The 20101-nt window shown below is 41.7% G+C and overlaps 1 protein-coding gene across 2 annotated transcripts in view; it reads left to right on the top strand.

Moving 5' to 3' along the window:
- CADPS (calcium dependent secretion activator) overlaps positions 1 to 20101 on the top strand; it is a 484390-nt gene that overhangs the window by 119693 nt on the left and 344596 nt on the right. For both annotated transcript variants that reach the window (XM_088831951.1, XM_088831950.1), the window contains exons 2-3: positions 4426 to 4539; positions 14471 to 14803. In XM_088831951.1, coding sequence (XP_088688077.1) covers positions 4426 to 4539; positions 14471 to 14803 — 447 coding nt within the window. The remainder of the gene's footprint in view (positions 1 to 4425; positions 4540 to 14470; positions 14804 to 20101) is intronic.

Genomic DNA, 20101 nt, shown 5'->3' with positions numbered 1-20101 from the left:
TCTATTTCCCATGAAGTGATGGGACCAGAGGCTATGATCTCTGTTTTCTGAATGTTGAGCTTCAAGCCAACCTTTTCACTCTCCTCTTTCACTTTCATCAAGAGGCTTTTGAGTTCCTCTTCACTTTCTGCCGTAAGGGTGGTGTCATCTGCATATCTGAGGTTATTGATATTTCTCCCAGCAATCTTGATTCCAGCTTGTGCTGTGATTCGTGGGGTCGCGGAGAGTCGGACACGACTGAGCGACTGAACTGAACTGAACTGAACAAGTAGTTAGAATACATGATGTGGCCTGGAATTACTTAGCAGGCAGATATAGGCTAGGGTTTGGGAAGGGCTTCCTGAGACTGAAGGACAGTGGAACACAGCTAGATAAGGGATGGAGAAGAGAAAATAAATAGGAATCTTTCAAGGATGCTTTCCTAAGTGGGGAAGAAAGGCAGGCTTGATGAGGTAGAGAATCACATATAACCTACTGCTCCAGTTATCTATGCCACACCCTGGAATAAACAGTACAGTTTAAAAACTTCTATTTCCATGCTGCACTTAGCAGGATACTTACCCCCAAGCTTTATCGAAATATGATTGAAATATAACATATATAGGTTTAAGACGTACAGTGTGGCAATTCAGTCCATGCATGTACTGCAGAATCTTACCACAAGAAGGTTAGTTAACACTTCTGTCCCCTCAATAATTACCATTTTTCTCTTGTGGTGATAGCATGTAACATTACTCTCTTCACAACTTTCAAATACTTAATAGAGTAATATAAATTATAGCCACTATGTTAAACATATTAGAATCCTAGAACTTACTCATCTTATGGCTAGAGATTTTCACTCTTTGATCCCATTTCCCCTACCCTGAGCCCCCAGTAACCACTATTGTAGTCTCTATTTCTCTATTTTTTATGAGTTCATGTTTTTTAGATTCTGCATATGTGAGAACATACAATATTTGTCTTTGTCTGTCTGACTTGTTTCATTTAGCATAGTGCCTTCAGGGTCCCTATGTGTTGTTGCAAAAGGAGGATCTTCTTTTTATGGCCGAAGAATTGATGCTTTTGAACTGTGGTATTGGAGAAGACTCTTGAGAGTCCCTTGGACTGCAAGGATATCCAACCAGTCCATTCTAAAGGAGATCGATCCTGGGTGTTCATTGGAAGGACTGATGCTAAAGCTGAAACTGCAATACTTTGGCCACCTCATGTGACAAGTTGACTCACTGGAAAAGACTGATGCTGGGAAAGGTTGGGGGTGGAAGGAGACGGGGACGACAGAGAATGAGATGGCTGGATGGCATCACCGACTCTGTGGACATGAGTTTGAGTGAACTCCAGGAGTTGGTGATGGACAGGGAGGCCTGGCGCGCTGTGATTCATGGGGTCGCGAACTGAGCAACTGGACACGACTGAGCAACTGAACTGAACTGAATATTCCAATGTGTGTGTCTGTGTACGTATGATAATATTCCAATGTATGTATGTATTATGAATGTATATGTATGTGCATGTGTGTACACACACACATATATGTATCAAATTTTCTTTACCTGTTCATACATTGATGAGCAGTAGATTGTTTCCATATTTTGGTTATTATAAATAATACTGCAATGAACATGGGAAGGAGTTATCTCTTTAAGAGAGTGACTTCCTTCCCTTCCTGGGAATGTATACCTAGAAGTGGGATTGCTAGATCATATGGTAGTTGTATTTTTAATTTTTTCAGGAACCATAGTGGCTGCACCAATTCTAGCAACAGTTAATAGAATTCCCTTTTCTCAACACCTTTGCCAATAATTGTATCCTATCTTTTTGATAATAGCTACTCTAGCAGGTGTGCGGTGATTGTGGTTTTGATTGGCATTTCCCTCATGATTAGTAAAATAGAGCATCTTTTCATGTACTTAATGACCATTTGTCGGAAAAGGCAATGGCACCCCACTCCAGTACTCTTCCTTGGAAAATCCCATTGATGGAGGAGCCTGGTGGGCTGCAGTCCATGGGGTCACGAAGAGTCGGACACAACTGAGCGACTTCACTTTCACTCTTCACTTTTATGCATTGGAGAAGGAAATGGCAACCCACTCCAGTATTCTTGCCTTGAGAATCCCAGGGACGGGGGATCCTGGTGGGCTGCCGTCTATGGGGTTGCACAGAGTTGGACATGACTGAAGCAACTTAGCAGCAGCAGCAGTGGCCATTTGTATGTCTGCTGTGGAAGATTGTCTATTCAAGTCCTCTGCCCATTTTTTAATCTTTTTTTTTTTCTATTGAGGTATATGAGTATTTTATGTCTTTTGGGTATTAACCTCTTACCAGGTAGATGATTTGAAAATATTTTCTCCCATTCCATAGATTGTGTTTCATTTTGCTGATTGTTTCTTTGGCTATGTGGCAGCTTTTTAGTTTGACGTAGTCTCATCTGTTTATTTTTGATGTTGTTCTTTGTGATTTTGGTGTGATATCCAAAAAATCATTGCCAAGACCAATGTCAAGAAGCTTTACCCTATGTTTTCCTCTAGTAGTATGACAGTTTCAGGTCTTACATTTAAGTCTTTAACATATTTGAATTAATTTTTGTAAAAGTGAAAGTCGTTCAGTCATGTCTCGCTCTTTGTGACACCATGGGCTATAGTCCATGGAATTCTCCAGGCCAGAATACTGGAGGGAGTAGCTTTTCCCTTCTCCAGGGGATCTTTCCAACCCAGGGATTGAACCCAGGTCTCCCAAATTGTGGGCAGATTCTTTACCAGCTGAGCCATAAGGGAAGCCCAAGAATATTGGAGTGGGTAGCTTATCCCTTCTCCAGCAGATCTTCCCGACCCCAGGAATTGAACCAGGATCTCCTGCATTGCAGGTGGATTCTTTACCAACTGAGCTATCAGGGAAGAGTGAGTGAGTGAGTGAATGTGTGTGTGTGTGTGTGTGTTAGAAGATAGGAGTGCAGTTTCATTCTGGTGCATATGAATATCTGGTTTTCCAACATCATTTATTGAAGAGGCTGTCCTTTCCCTATTAAGTATTCTTAGCTCCCTTGCCGTATATTAGTGAGTCATATATATGTGGGTTAATTTCTGGGTTCTCAATTTTGTTCCATTAATCTATCTGTCCGTTTTTATGCCAGTACCATGCTGTTTTGATTATTATATCTTTGTAAAGCAGGATGTTTCAGCCTTTTTGAGGGGCTTGTGCAATGGTGTGTTAAAAACAAGAAAACAGATCTCAAAAAACCAAAAACAGCAACAACAAAATCCAACTCTGATTTGTAGCATTTGCCAATTTCTGTAGAATACAGACTCCCACCGTGACTGATATCTACCTCTCAAAATAAAAAATAATTGAATGCAAAACTGGGAAGAAATGTATGGTAGGACCCCATTCATTTCCACCATGGAAATATGATAGAAGTTCAGTTCAGTTGCTCAGTCATGTGCGACTCTCCGTGACCCCATGAATCACAGCATGCCAGGCCTCCCTGTCCATCACCAACTCCCAGAGTTCACTCAAACTCATGTCCATAGAGTCGGTGATGCCATCCAGCCATCTCATTCTCTGTCATCCTCTTCTCCTCCTGCCCCCAATCCCTCCCAGCATCAGAGTCTTTTCCAGTGAGTCAACTCTTCGCATGAGGTGGCCAAAGTATTGGAGTTTCAGCTTTAGCATCAGTCCTTCCAATGAACACCCAGGATTGATCTCCTTTAGAATGGACTGGTTGGATCTCCTTGCAGTCCAAGGGACTCTCAAGAGTCTTCTCCAGCACCACAGTTCAAAAGCATCAATTCTTCGGCGATCAGCTTTCTTCACAGTCCAACTCTCACATCCATACATGACCACGGGAAAAACCATAGCCTTGACTAGACGGACCTTGGTTGGCAAAGTAATGTCTCTGCTTTTTAATATACTATCAAGGTTGGTCATAACTTTCCTTCCAAGGAGTAAGCGTCTTTTAATTTCATGGCTGCAATCATACATACATACTATGCTGCTGCTGCTGCTAAGTCACTTCAGTCGTGTCCGACCCTTAGCGACCCCACGGACCGCAGCCTACCAGGCTCCTCCATCCATGGGATTTTCTAGGCAAGAGTACTGGAGTGGCTTGCCATTGCCTTCTCCGACATACATACTATAGATGTAAGTAATCTCAAAAACACAGATAATAATAAAAGAATCAGGAAGCATTGAATTCTGAGTTTTTGAATTTTGTTTTTAATATGGTTTAGCTCTAATTTATATTAATTTTTAGTAATGATATGTTTAACAACTGCCTCACAGAATTTCTGCAAATATAGCAATCAGCTTCCACATGCCAGTACACGCCAGCTCCTGCATGCCAATTGGCCTGGCTTCTTCAATATAAAGTAACTGTGACCCTTGTTTAGAGAAGGTCCTCACCATCTCCTCCTTCTCTGTTTCTTACAGATCAGCAAACAGCAGCTGCAGACAGTCAAGGACCGGTTTCAGGCTTTCCTCAATGGGGAAACCCAAATCGTGGCTGATGAAGCCTTTATGAACGCTGTCCAGAGTTACTATGAGGTAAGGTTCACCAGACAGAAGAATGCCAACACTGCCCAAACCTGAAGTCTGAAATACTGGTCAGTGAGAACAGTAGCCTTGGCCTTCTACAGGGCCATCCTTCTGAGGTCAAGGGGTCTGTGATTGATTATAACTTTAACGAGTATAAAGGAGCATTTTGTTCAAGGGGTGAGGGAAACTGTAAATTGTTATACCAGGAAGAGTGGTGAGTATTTTACATACCATTTCTTGTTTAATCTTGACAACAGTGATGTTATTCCCATTTTACTGATGAAGAGACTGAGGCTCAGAGAAGTTAGGTCAGTTTTTCAAAGTCACACAGCTATTAAAGTGCCTTCCTCCTGTTTTCCTTTCTTTACTCAATTTTTAGGTAGAAACTTGTTTTAAAACAAAAACACAGGTGTCCCTGCCTCAGTCAATAAGCACATGCTTATTCTGCCCTTGAGTGCTGTGTTTCTCAGTAGATGCTTTAAAAATGTTTGTTGATTGATTCAGTGAAACGCTCCTTCTTGTTGCTAAGCACTTGACTCCTTTCATGGAAAGAGTGGAGCAAGACTGCAATGAGATCTTGTGAAAATGTTATTGATTGGTTTGCTAATTAGCCTTTAATAGTAAACAGCCTTTGTCTCCTTGATGTTTGCTAGGTCCATCCACAGACTCTTTTTGCATGCTATTTTTTCCTCAATGAAACTTATATTTGGATCTGTTTTAGAAGTCTGATTTGTTTTTATATATATGTCAGATTTATTTATTTTTTTCATTTTACAAACAGTGTTAACGATTGCCAGTAAGGGTCGAACTTTAGTGCTTCATCTGATGTGACGTATTTTTTGGTTAGATTTAAGGGAGAATGGAAATGAGATCTGCAATTACAGTGGTTGTGTGGCAGTGAATAACCTAAATATATTTAAGAAGGTTCTGTTTAGAAACTGCCAGGACTTGAAACCAATTATCCCCCTTTTGTCAAAATCTGGAAACCAGTTGAGACCAGGCAGACACTTATCAATAATTCTCCATGTTTAGAGTAATTCATGAGTTTGTAAATTTGCAGATTGCAGATCTTAATTAGAAAGCTCATTTGACTAATGATATAAATTACAAGAAAGCACCATTTCTATCTATTAATTAAATTTGAAAATTAATAGTCATCAACTTACTAATGAGTCTCTGGAAATTACCATGATATCTATGGTGGTCCTGATATTTCCCTCTATAGTGGCTAGTTTATTTGAAAGGGCTTCTGTTTAGTCTGATGAGAATACAGACATAAAGAAATTACTGAATATTTAATATTGAGATCTGAGTAACAGGAAATAATGTCAGTTCAGTCAGTTCAGTCACTCAGTCGTGTCCGACTCTTTGCGACCCCATGAATCACAGCATGCCAGGTCTCCCTGTCCATCACCAACTCCCGGAGTTCACCCAAACTCACGTCCATCAAGTCGGTGACGCCATCCAGCCATCTCATTCTCTGTCGTCCCCTTCTCCTCCTGCTCCCAATCCCTCCAAGCATCAGAATCTTTTCCAGTGAGTCAACTCTTCGTGTGAGGTGGCCGAAGTATTGGAATTTCAGCTTTAGCATCAGTCCTTCCAATGAACACCCAGGACTGATCTCCTTTAGAATGGACTGGTTGGATCTCCTTGCAGTCCAAGGGATTCTCAAGAGTCTTTTCCAACAGCACAGTTCAAAAGAATCAATTCTTCGGCGATCAGCTTTCTTCACAGTCCAACTCTCACATCCATACATGACCACTGGAAAAACCATAGCCTTGACTTAGACGGACCTTGGTTGGCAAAGTAATGTCTCTGCTTTTTAATATGCTATCTAGGTTGGTCATAACTTTCCTTCCAAGGTGTAAGCGTCTTTTAATTTCATGGCTGCAATCAGCATCTGCAGTGATTTTGGAGCCCCAAAAAATAAAGTCTGACACTGTTTTCACTGTTTCCTCATCTATTTCCCATGAAGTGATGGGACAAGATGCCATGATCTTCGTTTTCTGAATGTTGAGCTTTAAGCCAACTTTTTCACTCTCCTCTTTCACTTTCATCAAGAGGCTTTTTAGTTCCTCTTCACTTTCAGGTATTATTTATTTACTGTATTCATTAGTAAAGCTTTAGAGTGTCTTGAGATTCATGTTTCTTGGGAAGCCTAATCCTCTGAAGCAAAGGTCCCTAGTCAAGGCATCAGGATTGATACATCACTTGGGAGTGCTCCAAGCTGATTACTCGTCCCTTTCTGTCTCTCCTTTCACTCTCGGGCAGTGGAGAGCTAGCATCTCTTCCTCTGCCCAGTTACAGTCCCATCCCTTCTTCTGGGATCAAGTGGCTTTTATGTCGTGTTTGCCGCATCAGGTAGACCAAGGATCAGACCCAGGACAGACACCACCTCTGGACCTGGGGTGCAGGTTCAGTCCCACTGGAACCATTTGTGTTGAAATGGCCTGGTTTCCCATTAAGAAACTGGGATGCTTTTTAATGGAAGCGGGAATGTTTGCTTAAGAGGCAAAACATTCTCCTAAATTCTCAACCTCCACTCCCCTACACATACTCTCTCTCTCTCCATCCCACCATACCAACCCTGACATGTCCCAATTTACAACTGATAATGACAATTTAAAAAAACAAACAAACAAAAACTTTTTCTCTAAAAGTTCTGAGATTACTATAGTCAGTTATTAATACTAAAGTCAGTTTCTGGAAATAGCATTGTTTTGCAAAGACAGTAATGCTTTGTCAACCTGCTAGAGTAGTAATGAGCATTTTTTTTTTTTTTTAAATAAAAGGAGTGGGAAGCCACTGTCCTTTTTCCTTCTGTGCTCACCCACATCCAGCCCAGTCTGAGCCCAGCTGCCCAGCATTCATTGCAAGCTAGTCAGGCCTGGAAGCAGAGCTGGGCCATGATAGAGGGAGACCAAGGTTCCCTGTGGCAAAGCAGATCAAGCAGGGCAGCAGATTAATCCTTTAATCTGTTTCATGATGCCTTTGAGGGCTGGGCACCAAGGTGGATGCTCTGAGATCTAGCTCAGCAACTTCATCCTATTTCCATGCCACAGTGCTAAGGCATCAGAGAGCCCCCCACCCCGTTTCTCCAGGGCCCCCACATTTTTCTCTCAGCTCTTTTAAGACAAATTGTGAAACATAAGCCCTCCCACCCTCCATCCTCATCCTCACCTCCCTCCCCATTTACCTGTTTAATTTTCCTTCCATCACAGGCTGGCCCCAACAGCAGCAAAAAGAGGCAGATGGAAAGGTCTTACAGAACCTTCCTCACTGAGACCCTGCTTGGAAGGAAACATGGGGGCATCTGGTGGGACCAGGGAGTGTAGAGCACGGTAGAGGGCATGCAGACCAGCACTCATGTTAGAGCAGGACAGCTGCTGTCTGCAGTGCAGCCAGCACCACTGCTATGACTGAGTTTAGTTTTGTTTCATTTTATTTTCAGCTGATCTTCTCTAACAAAGCCTCAGTTAGTTTTTGTCACACTAGATTTGAATGGTGTATCCAACACAGTTCTTTGATTGTGAGTAACAGAAATTGACTGTGGCTAAATTAAGCCCTAATAACAACTGTTGTTTTGTTATCAAAAGAGAAAAACCATCTAGAGAAAAGATGGGGCCCAGGATAGCTTAGCCTCAGGAAGCTGGGTAGCAGGATATAATGCATACCCCATCACTGGTATGAATCTACTCCAACCCCATCCCTTTCTTATGCTTCCCCACTCTGAATCTAAACCCCAGAAGGGGAAGTCTGAATGCCAAGTTCAGGTCCCAGTTCACCACTTGGCAAAGGAAGCACACAGTCCTGTGAGTGACAGCCCCAGCGAAATAGTGTGTAGCGATCAAGGTGTTCTCGGACTGAGGTGCTGTTACAGAAGGGGATGGATGGTTGGCAGGCAAAACCTGCAGGTGTTCTCTGCACAGGGTGACATATGTCATTTCATCTTTATCACTGAACTTTTTTTAATCTAAGAAAAGTAGATGTCAGGTCACACTTGGCTATTTTTCTAAAATAAAGCTATACATTTGCATAGGCAATCATAGGCAAAACCACTATGATTCCTCAGTGGCCTTGGAAAAGAGTAACCAGCCATTCTACAGGCACTTATTCCTATAGGAAAAACCAGGCAAGGAAGGAGGGGGCAGAGGGCCGAGTGGTTAAGACTAGTGGGGTCCCCAGCCTCTGGGAGCTGATGCTTGATGATCTCAGGTGGAGCTGCACATTTATTGTGCACTTTATTTCTAGTAATAGAAATAAAGTGCACAATAAATGTGATGTGCTTGAATCATCCCAGAACAATTCCCCTCTCCTCAGTCTGTGGAAAAATTGTCTTCCATGAAACTGGTCCTTGGTATCAAAATGGTTGCAGACCAGGAGCAAGAAGATGAGTTGAGTGTCTGAAAGTGGGGGTGAATTCTGGTTTGGCTGCAAACTGGCTGTGGGACCTCAGCCACCTCTGAGCTTCAGCTTCTGCATCTGTAGTAGGATCTTCCTTGCATAATTGCTGTCAAGATTAAATTCCAAACACACTCAGACTACAACCTCATCATAAATCTGCAACAGAACAGTGCCGTTATGAATACCGCAGGGGAGGAGGGGTGACATAGTGCCCACCTGCACAGGAATAAATGAGAAAAGAGGACTGAAAGTTACAGAATCAGTCCACCCCCTAGTTTGGGGCCTAGACATGGGGACGGAAGGTGCAAGGTCAAGGCAGGGGAAAAGGACATAGAAAGCAGCAAGGGAACTACTTTTGTTCCTAACCTACCACCACTTACCATAGGTCATGGCCTCAGATATGTTTCTTAAATTTGCCTAAATTTGCCTTTCTGACAAAAAATATCTTTAAGATCCAAGGATGCTTTTTATTTTAGAAAGTTACATGCATCTTGCCTCAGGGAAAGTAAAATTTGTCATTTTCCCACGTAGAAAGGGGTGTTTTATATAACTGTGAAAGTCAAACATGTCAATTATAAAACTAGACAATAGGGAAAAAATGGAAGTGAAACGGTTAGGAAAATACCTCTAATCCCATCATGCTAGACAACCACTATTAAATTTTGGTATATGCCTTTCCAGGTATTTTTTGATATATCTATACTTGTAAAGATAGCTCCTTGATTTCCATGTTAAGATGAAAAATAACTAAAAAATGTTAATAACCCATTTGTTTAATTTCACAGTCTTCCATCTTTCTGCTTCTGCAAAAGTCACATCTGTGCTAGCTCTATCATCAGTAAAAAGCTTTATTACAGTACCTGAGATGTTCTCAATCAAAAATTATAGTCCTGTGCCCCAACCCCACTTCACCCCTACCATTGGAAGTCTCTGATTTAGCAGCATATCATGGACATCCTTTGATGCTGATAAAAGAAGAAAAGTTATATTTTTTCATGGCTGTATAATACTCATTTTAAAAATAACAGTTAACTTTTACTACGTTCTTGGAGCAGGCAGCGTGTTCCTCAGTTGACTTTCATTGTGTCACTGAATTCCCATGGCAATCCTTCACAGGAGGGTGGTTATGATTCCCATTTGAAAGATGATAAACCTGAAGCCCAGAAAGATGAAGTAAGTTGCTCAGCGGACAAAGCCAGCAGCTGGTAGAGCCTGAGTTTGATCTCAGGTTGTCTGATACTAGAGCCCAGGGTCACCATTATGGGTGTGCCAGTCATCAGAAATGTTGTTAGTAACCTGGTTGTTGTAGGTTTTTAAAATCTTATTTACTGTAACATCTAGGTATTTTTCCTATTTATGTTGGAATGATGTGCTTTTGTAGAGCAGGAGAGGCTCCGCCTTGTGTTCTCAGCCTGTCTGTAGAGAAGCAGGAGCTGGGCCAGCTTTACCCCATAGCATGTACCGTCATTAAGTACCGTTGCGCTTCTGTGTTTCTAAAACAACCTTGAGGCTGCTTGGCTCTGGCAATGGAGGGAAGGACTGATGGATGAGGCTGAGTTGCTGAATTGACTGCCCTTCACTGTTTCGTATTTATTTGTTTATCTGCCCTCTCCCATTATGACCTGTCTGGGAGTTGGCAGAGAAGCGAGCAGGATTTATGGATGTGCCGCATAGAGCTGTGCCTGGAGTTGAAGTCTCTTGTAAGAGCCACTGAAAAATGAAGCAGAAAACAAAACACAAAATACCAGATAGAGCTCCTGGTACAAATGAATTTCAAGGGTCGTTTTAGAGACACACAAGTACGTTGCCTGCCTGCCTTCCTTTCGGACAAGACTGAGAAGCCAAGACAGATGATGTGCCTGGAAAATTAGCTTTCTGCTGCCACCATTTCTCCCCGTTGCTGTCTTGATGCTTTTTTGGCACTTGTCCGTCTCTTCCATCTTCTGCCTCCTTCCTCTATTCTGTTAACATTCCACTCATCTCCTTTTGCTCTGGGGCCTAGCGATTATATCTTACCTGTGGACAGATGGAGCCCTCCACTTTTCAGAATCTTTTCAATTTGATCTTTTTCAGAGAAGGCTGGCTGATTGAACCCCAGGTAATGGTGAAGGAGAGTGAGGTTGATAGAAGTTAAGTGATTGTCTAAAGCCATCTGCTAGTAGTAAAACGAATATATATTTAGTGGCTATTGTGTATAAAGGAAGGACCTATGGAAAGCAGATAATGTGTGCAGGACCCAGGGATCACCAGTTATGGATGCTGACTGGGACCTTTGTGCCAATATCCTCATTTCTTCCCCAGAGAAGGGCATGGCAACCCACTCCAGTATTCCTGCCTGTAGAATCCCATGGACAGAGGAACCTAGTGGGCTATAGTCTATGGGGTCTCAAAGAGTTAGATACAACTGAGAGACTTCCTCATTTCTTATCCCCTATTGTCAGGTCTCATGGAGAATGTAGTGTCAGTCAATTGTTTTTAAGAGACCAGTATATTTGTGCTGGCTGGTATCTTCTTTACCTTCTTCCGTCCTACAGATATAATCTCCGTAGGGTCTCTGCTTTGAGATGTCTGCTTTGTTAATGTTCACTCACTGATTTTCCTCATTCGACATAGCACCAACCATGTGCCAGGCACTGTCTTAGGCACTCGGAAAAAATAATAGGAACAAAGCAGATACAACTCCTGCCTTCCCAGGACTTATGTAGTCTAGCTGGAGCCTCAGACATTAACTAAAGTTAGAGGGACAAAGGCCAGATAGCAACTGTGGAGGGGCTATGCGGGAAAGGAATACGGTGCTGAAAACCTGAAATGGGGTCCCGTTCCAGGTTTGTGGGATGCTGCTATGGACAAATGGAAGGAGAGTGTGGCTTCATTGTTGAGTGAGTGTTTTTAAGTTACCTCTGATATTCACTAGTGCTGACAGCAAAGAATTAACCCCTTTGCATCGCTACCACCATCACTCACCTGTGCTCATAAGCTGTGTCTCAACTGGCCTCCTGTCTTTTGGCCTTCTTCAGGTCCATTTTCCACATTAAAGCCAGAGAATGTGAACCTGATTGTATCATGTCTAGGTTTATAGCCTTCAATGGCTTCCCAGTGCCCTTCAAATGAGAATTAATGTTCTTAATAGAACCTCCCATGCTGCTGGCCATCTGGCCCCTTCTACCTATCTTACACCAATCATTTTCACACTTCTCTCGCCACAGCCACACTGACTTCTCCTTATTTCCTCAGATCCTCAGTGTGTTTACATATGTTATTCCTTCTTTCTTTCTTCTCCTACCCATTTTTCACATTTCACCTTAAAGGAGTTCTCCTCCAGGAAAGCTTTCCTCACCACATATTGGAATGTATTCCTGGTTACAAGCATGCATGAACCTGCATAGCTTCCCTTGGTTAGCACTTGTCCCAGGTTGTAATAATATTTGTATGGGATGATTAGGACAATGTCACAGAGGCATGAGGGCTGGGTCAACATCTTTTTCCTCCTCATTATAACCCTGGTACCTGGCACATGCCTTCCTCCAGTGAGTACCTAAAGAAAGGATGAATGGACTCATGAGTAAGGGTATAAACTTTACAGCTTAAAAGACAAGCTCAAAGTTTTATAGTTCAACTCCCTCAGTGTGTAGATAAGATACTAGAGGATCAGAGAGATGAGGTAGCTTACCCAAGTAACACAGAAAGTTAATGGCAGAGCTGGCCTGGGAGTATGGTTTACAGGTCATGTCACAGTGTTATACTGTCTCTCCAGAAACTTCCTCTTTTGCTTCAAAACTTTGATGTTCTTTGAGATCTAGACCTATAACTGAAACACAGTGTGTTCGTTACATGGAGTAACTACTTGCATTAAGCATTATAGAGTTTCAGGTGAATTGCTAGCTCATTAAAGCTCTTAAAGCCTCAAGATTCACTGTAACCTTTATTTTTTTTTAATAATTGATTTTTAAATGAACTGTTGGGGGCGGGAGGAGAAGGGGATGACCGAGAATGAGATGGCTGGATGGCATCACCGACTCTGTGGACATGAGTTTGAGTGAACTCCAGGAGTTGGTGATGGACAGGGAGGCCTGGCGTGCTGTGATTCATGGGGTTGCGGAGAGTCGGACATGACTGAGCGACTGAACTGAACTGAAGGTCTCAACTGAGTACCATTCCCAAGCACAGTGGAGCAGGCCGTGGCCTCTAGCCTGTGAAACAAATCCTTGGTCCTTTTTCTCTCTGAATTAGTTCATTCAATTGACAATAAATGGAGTGCAACTTTCTAACATCTCTCCTCCCCAAGGAAGGCTGTGATGAAGTGGGAGGCAATGAGATGCCCCCCAAGCAATCGCCTACCACAGGCATTCTCTGAAATATGACAGGGAAGTGAATATTTGTTCTGCTTCTGGAAGGCTATTTATGCACCTTCTGAACTGTGACCAGGACAGGACATGGCTCAAAAACATCAGGTGTTTCCTCTTGGTGAATAGGAAGCAGCAGCTTCACTGCCTTGTATGACATCCCAGAACTGTGTAGCTTATATAAACTTCCAAATAGAGTGACAGCAAACTGTTGTTAATGGCTGCTCTATCCCAGGATCAAGGCAGCACTAGCAAAATAACCAAGGGCTGTCGCACCAGGCAGGTGAGACTCATAGGAAAGGGAGGAGCCAGGGTGAAGTCAGGAGATCATACGTTTATAGAGCTGTCCATTTTGAGTTAAAAAAAGACTCCTCTCTGAAGTCTTGGCTTTTCCATTTACAAAATGGATTGAGTGTAAGGCCTGCCTTCCTCATTATTCACTCTCAAAGCAGGAGGCTCTACTCTAAAGATGGGTGGGTGATATTTGGGGGAAGAAGGGCACGTTTCTGGCCCATGTGGAGTTTACATTTGGGGAGGGGAGACAGGCATGAAATACATATTTATGTAATCCTTGTTCAATATGAATTGTGATGAGTATCACTGAGAGGATAAAATAAGATGTAAATAGTGGACTATGTACTCTGTGAAGTGCTATGACCAGACATCATACCGGCTATTTTACATATAAAAATTATAACCACCACAACAACACTTATGGTATTAATATGAACCACCCTTTCAAGTGAGTATCATATATTGACTCATTTATCCCTCATTTAGAATCACCTGTGCTGTAGAAACTACTATTGTCCCAATTATATAGATGAGAAAACTGAAGTATAAAGAGGCTAATCTGTTGAAAGAAATAGGACCACTAAGTGGCAGAGAAAGGACCCGAGCAGTCTGAGCAACTGAGTCTCTACATTATGCTGCCTCTTAGGATATGTCTGTCTCATTTTATCCTTGCGACAATCTAGGAAATACCACAGCCATTCCCATTTTCCAGATTTGGACACAAAAGCAGAACACCTAAGAGACTCCCCTGAGTTCCCACATCTAGGAGGTAGCCATCAGGCTGTGACCCACCCCGGTGCCTCCCGGGATGCCCTCGAAGGGGTCAGCCCCGCCCCCGCCCCAGGAAGCACTTCCTCTGGGGCAGCTTTCTGACGTCTGCCCTGCCCCCTCCCGCACAGGTGTTCCTGAAGAGCGACCGCGTGGCACGCATGGTGCAGAGCGGCGGCTGCTCCGCCAACGACTCGCGAGAAGTCTTCAAGAAGCACATCGAGAAGCGCGTGCGCAGCCTGCCGGAGATCGACGGCCTCAGCAAGGAGACCGTGCTGAGCTCCTGGATGGCCAAGTTTGATGCCATTTACCGCGGGGAGGAGGACCCCAGGAAGCAGCAGGCCCGGATGACGGCCAGTGCCGCTTCCGAGCTGATTCTGAGCAAAGAGCAACTCTACGAGATGTTCCAGAACATTCTTGGGATCAAGAAGTTCGAGCATCAGCTCCTGTACAATGCTTGCCAGGTAAGAAGCTGTCACTTGGGCCCAGGGCTGTGAATGAAGCAGGGCCAGGGACTTCCCTGATGGACCGGGGTGAAGGCTCTGCACTTCCACTGCAGGGGTCTCGGTTTGCATCCCTGGTGGGGAACTAATCTCCCCCGAGCTATGCAGTGCAGGAAAAACAAAAAAAGCAGGGCCCTATGACGACTTTTATATTCCCTAGCCATTGTTGCCTTCCTGTGCGTATCTTAATTTTTTTTAAATGTATTTTAAAATTAGATTTTGTAATTTTGATATATTTTAATATTACATTTTGTAAGTGCATTGGTAAAAGTTGAATATGGTCCAGTCTAGAAGATTTTCAGGTTTTTCTTTTGATTTTTAAAAGAAATGAAAACATTTTGTGAGCTCCTAAAAATCTCCTGGTCCTTAGATGTTGTGTGTATTGTGTTCAGGGGGTCAGTTGGCCCCTTTGTGGAAAGTGTCCTAAGATCAAAGTGATTTTTTTTAAAGATTATGTGCCTTTAAAATAGATGGTATTTACCAACTTAAGGGCTTGTACTTCCTCATTTGATGACACAGTTGGACCTAGCACCTGGTCAAGAGAAATTATTTAAAACAAAACTTCCATAAAACCTGCCTTGTACCCATTTACTAGTCACACCATAAATTTCCAAGTGGATCTGAGGAGGCTAGCTGAGGCTCTGCTTGTGTGCGTGCTAATTCACTTCAGTCGTGTCCAACTCTGTGTGACCCTGTGGACTGTAGCCTGTCAGGCTCCTCTGTCCGTGGGATTCTCCAGACAAGAATAGTGGTGTGGGTTGCTGTGCCCTCCTCCAGGCTCAGCTTGGGCCCACCCAAAAAGTGCCCTTATATTTTCTCTGGATGGAAGTTTGGGGGAGTCAAGTACTCTAGATCTTCATTAACTGCAAATCTTTCTCCATTATATTCCTTTATTCAGCAAATATTTATTGTGTGCCTACTCAGCAGACTTTGCAAATTTTACTGAGTGTCTCTTGGGAGCACTTTTAAAAGGCACATTTCCAGCCCCCAGCCCTAGATTCTGGTTCTGCATTCTCAAGGTAGGGCCCAGAAAAATGCTTTTTTAAACAAGAGCTTCCCTTCCTAGTAATCTTGCTCCCCTTTGCCTTTTAAGAACCATTATAGAATTTCAGCTGTGCCCTGGTTTCCCTGTACAACTCTACCCCTAAAGTTGGTTGAATGAGGACACTAGTTCATTGGCTAACAATTGTTCCTTGCTCAGAATCCAGTAAGCCTTGGTAAATCTTAATATAACTCCTTGCTTAAAATAACTTTGAGGACTTGGGAGTTAACTTCCCCACACATGAGCTTGGGATGCAGTTGTAAGGATGCATGTGCGCAAAGCCCAGAGTAACATGGGGCACTTTCTCAATGGTAGCAATTAAAGTTTATTATAGTCTGTTGGAATAAGCAAAAAGTCAACAGACACCATCAGAACAGTGCCATAAATATATATATATTTTTTAATTTTTAAAAAATTTTATTGGAGTATAGTTGATTTACAGTGTTGTGTTAGTTTATACTATACAGGAAAGTGAGTCAGTTATACATATATGTATACTCATGCTTTTTTAGATTCCTTGCCCATATAGGTCATTGAAGAGTATTGAGTAGAGTTCCCAATGCTATACAGTACATCTTTATTAATTATCTAATTTATGTATAGTAGACTCAGTATGATCATCTTTAGGTCCATTCGTGTTGCTACAAATGGCATTATTTCATTGTCTTTTTATGGCTGAATAATATTCCATTGTATATAATTAAATGTTTAATGTAAGAACTACAGGATATTGAGATTTTCTTCTTCCTGCCTCCATGGCTATCCACTAATTCAAGGTACACATTATTTACTTCGATGGTCAGTATTTACCCAACTGGTAACGCTGCCTCCCTTCTTGCCTGTGAAAATGTAGCCGCCACACACCAATTGAAGTGATCTTTTAAAATTGTAAACTGGATCATGCCAAGTCTGCGCCTAAAACCTTCCATGGCCATCCCCTCACCCCTAGAATGGCATCGCTACTCATAACTAAGGCTTAAGGCAGAACAGGAATCAGCCTGGATCACACCACTTTCCCTGTGTGCTTTCTCACTGTGTTTCCCAAACATATCACATTGGCTGTGGCCCTTGCATTTGGTCTTCCCTCAATTTAGAATACTCTTTGCCAAGACCTTTGCATGACTGACACAGCTTCAATGTCAGCTTCTCCATGAAGTTTTCCTGGACCACTTCGTCTAAAGTTCTCCCTTGCTTCACACGCTGCCAAGTCACTCTTTCCCATTCCCCTGTTTGATTTCTGTCAAAGCCTTTACCACTGTCTTCTAGTTCCTATTCACCTGTTTTTATGTTTACTATCTGTCTCACCCTCTCTGCCCATCCTTTAGCAGAACGTTGGCCTTATCAGGACGGTAGTTAATCTCTGCCTTATTTGCTAATATTCCCAAAAAGTATTGAAAATACTTTGTCAAATTATTTCCAATACTTTGACACAAAACAAGTGTTCCATAAATGCCTATTGCATTAATAAATGGATAATGGCAGATTGTTCTAAGTAGTTAGTAGGCTCTTATCAACCATTATAGCTCACCCTAAAATTTCTGCATGTTTTAGTAAATAGAAACCTGTTTGACATCTCATAATATAATATATATATGTATATATTGTATTCAAAGGTATTCCTGACACCCTGCTTTCCTCTCAGCCCACTTCAGTTCAGAAACCTGGTTTCCTACCCAAAGATAGAGTTTCTGTGATGGGTTAAAAAGTATTTGAAATTCTCAAGCCTCAATTTGAGATTAAATTTATTTGTTATTTTAAATTAACATATTAGTATTGCATCCCATGTAGCACTTATAGATTGGGGTAAGCAGGTAGCAAAACCATCCATCACCACCCTCTTCTCTGCCACAAGAAGATGACTTGTGATAGCTTCAAAAAGATTGACAATCACCCACTTAAGTGGTAAGTAATATGCAGAATTAGTCAAGTGTTCCTAAACTTGCTAGGCATAAAATGTTTCTAGGGATTAATTTCTAATTTCATGGCTAGCTTATCATGACCCCACTCCCTTACTCTTGCCTGGAAAATCCCATGGATGGAGGAGCCTGGTAGGCTGCAATCCATGGGGTCACTAAGAGTTGGACACGACTAAGCAACTTCACTTTCACACATTGGAGAAGGAAATGGCAATCCACTCCAGTGTTCTTGCCTGGAGAATCCCAGGGACGGGGGAGCCTGGTGGGCTGCCGTCTATGGGGTCGCACAGAGTCAGACACGACTGAAGCGACCTAGCAGCAGCAGCAGCTTATCATGAAGATTTTCTGCTCTTGCTTAAAGATCAGCATCATTGGAATGAATCTATTGCTATGCCATGTCTTACCTTGGTTGCTTTGAAGTTGTTGACTATGGTAAAGTGGCAGGACCTTGTTTTACTTGTTTCTCCTAAAAAATTAATTTATTCTACTTATTTTCAACATTTTTCTATGTGGTATTAATAAATAAAATGATATAAAAGAATAATGTTTTCTCTCCCCAAAATAATGATTGTCCCCTTAGCTGAAAGAGAGTTATAAGAAATGTAAAGTGAAGTACATCTTGGGACTGGAATACTTAAGGCATTTAGTATTTTATTTCATACTGACACCTAGTCTGATTACTGCTTCATTGGTTCGCCTTAGTAGAAATCAGGGCAAAGAGCATATACAAGTAATTCACAAAGAAAAAAACAAAATAATTCTGAATATACGACTGTAGAATTTCTAAGTTCCATGCTTTTAGTCATCTGAGTTATATAATTGTATTAACAATCAGAAGTATTTGAATAGAAATGTACCATTGGTAATAGTAATACATTGCAAATGTTACAGAAATGGGTATTCTCATTACTTACTGGTAGAATGATTTATAGTGGTAAACTTTCTGTAGCATAATCTGTTAATTTGCAGCCAAACACCTTTATATTTGTCAAACCTTTTAACCTAGCAGCTCTGCTTCTAGAAATTTAAGTAGATATTCAGAGATTTTATCAAGAGTTTTAAGTCCAAAGATGTTCATTGCAGCATGTTATATGACAGTGAAAAAAATAGAAACAACCTTAATTCCCAGTTGCTGCTGCTGCTGCTAAGTCACTTCAGTCGTGTCCGACTTCATAGACGGAAGCCCACCAGGCTCCCCCTTCCCTGGGATTCTCCAGGCAAGAACACTGGAGTGGCTTGCCGTTGCCTTCTCCGTATAATTCCCAGTAGGAGGGATTAATTAACTAGATTTTAACAGTATGAGACAGTACTTTTCAGCTAGCAAAATAGTTGCTGAAAAAGAACACTTACCAAGTGGGGAAATGTTCAGTAGATATTTCTAAGTGGAAAGTCAGGCTATGGACCAGTGTGAAGACATAATCCCATTTTTATGGAATAAGAACTGGATAGGCAAACAATAAAATCTAAACTGTGATTATCTTTAAGGGTAGCATTATGATTGATTTTTGTGTTTTCCACTTGTGCTTTTTGGTGTTTTCACATTTTCTGCCTTAAGCATATAGATATTTTGTAAATAGAAACACATATCAAAAATCTCAACAAAGAAGCTATCAAAAGAAGAAAATTATCTTCAGCGTTGTATTTGAGACCTCAGTCATTAGTATATCACCTTCATGATTTTATACCATTTCCAAGTACTACCTGTGTGATTATTTATTTAATATCCGTAATTAAGCCAACACTTAACTCACTTTGTAAGCCTGTCTTTACCTTAGAAGTAATACATGTGAAATCACAACTTTGATGTACTAGGTTTTTAAAAATACTATGCAATAATGTGAATCATAATCATTTAAATAGATGCTCTTTAACAGTCTGTCTCTGACTTAATCTCACACCAGCATTGATGTGGGCAACATGACTCTGGTGACCAGTTCTTTTAAGTACTGACATTGATGAGATAGATCCCTCTGACACCATCCCTGAAAATAGCCCCAGACTAACCTGAACAGATTTCAGCTGAAGTCTGTACTTCTAACACCCTGCAATCAGGTTTCAGAAATTATAGATACACTCACTAGCTTTCTCATAGATTATGCTCAACTGTGCAGTACTCTGTCCACTCATAGGAGCAAAGACATAGAACTGAAAATCATACACATTTGCAAGAGTATGCTTGTTTTGTTTTTTTGTTTTGTTTTATATTTTCTGATCCTTCTCCCTATGAGAGGGAGCAGTTCATAGGTGCTTTCAATCTAGAAACATGCATATTTCCTTGTATGCATATTGTATTTTAGGGGA

This window comes from Moschus berezovskii, chromosome 24, assembly GCF_049115385.1.
Source record: "Moschus berezovskii isolate FMDL1 chromosome 24, NW_MosBer_1.0, whole genome shotgun sequence".
Classification (NCBI taxonomy): Eukaryota; Metazoa; Chordata; class Mammalia; order Artiodactyla; family Moschidae; genus Moschus; species Moschus berezovskii.
This window is presented reverse-complemented; position numbering and strand designations above follow the sequence as displayed.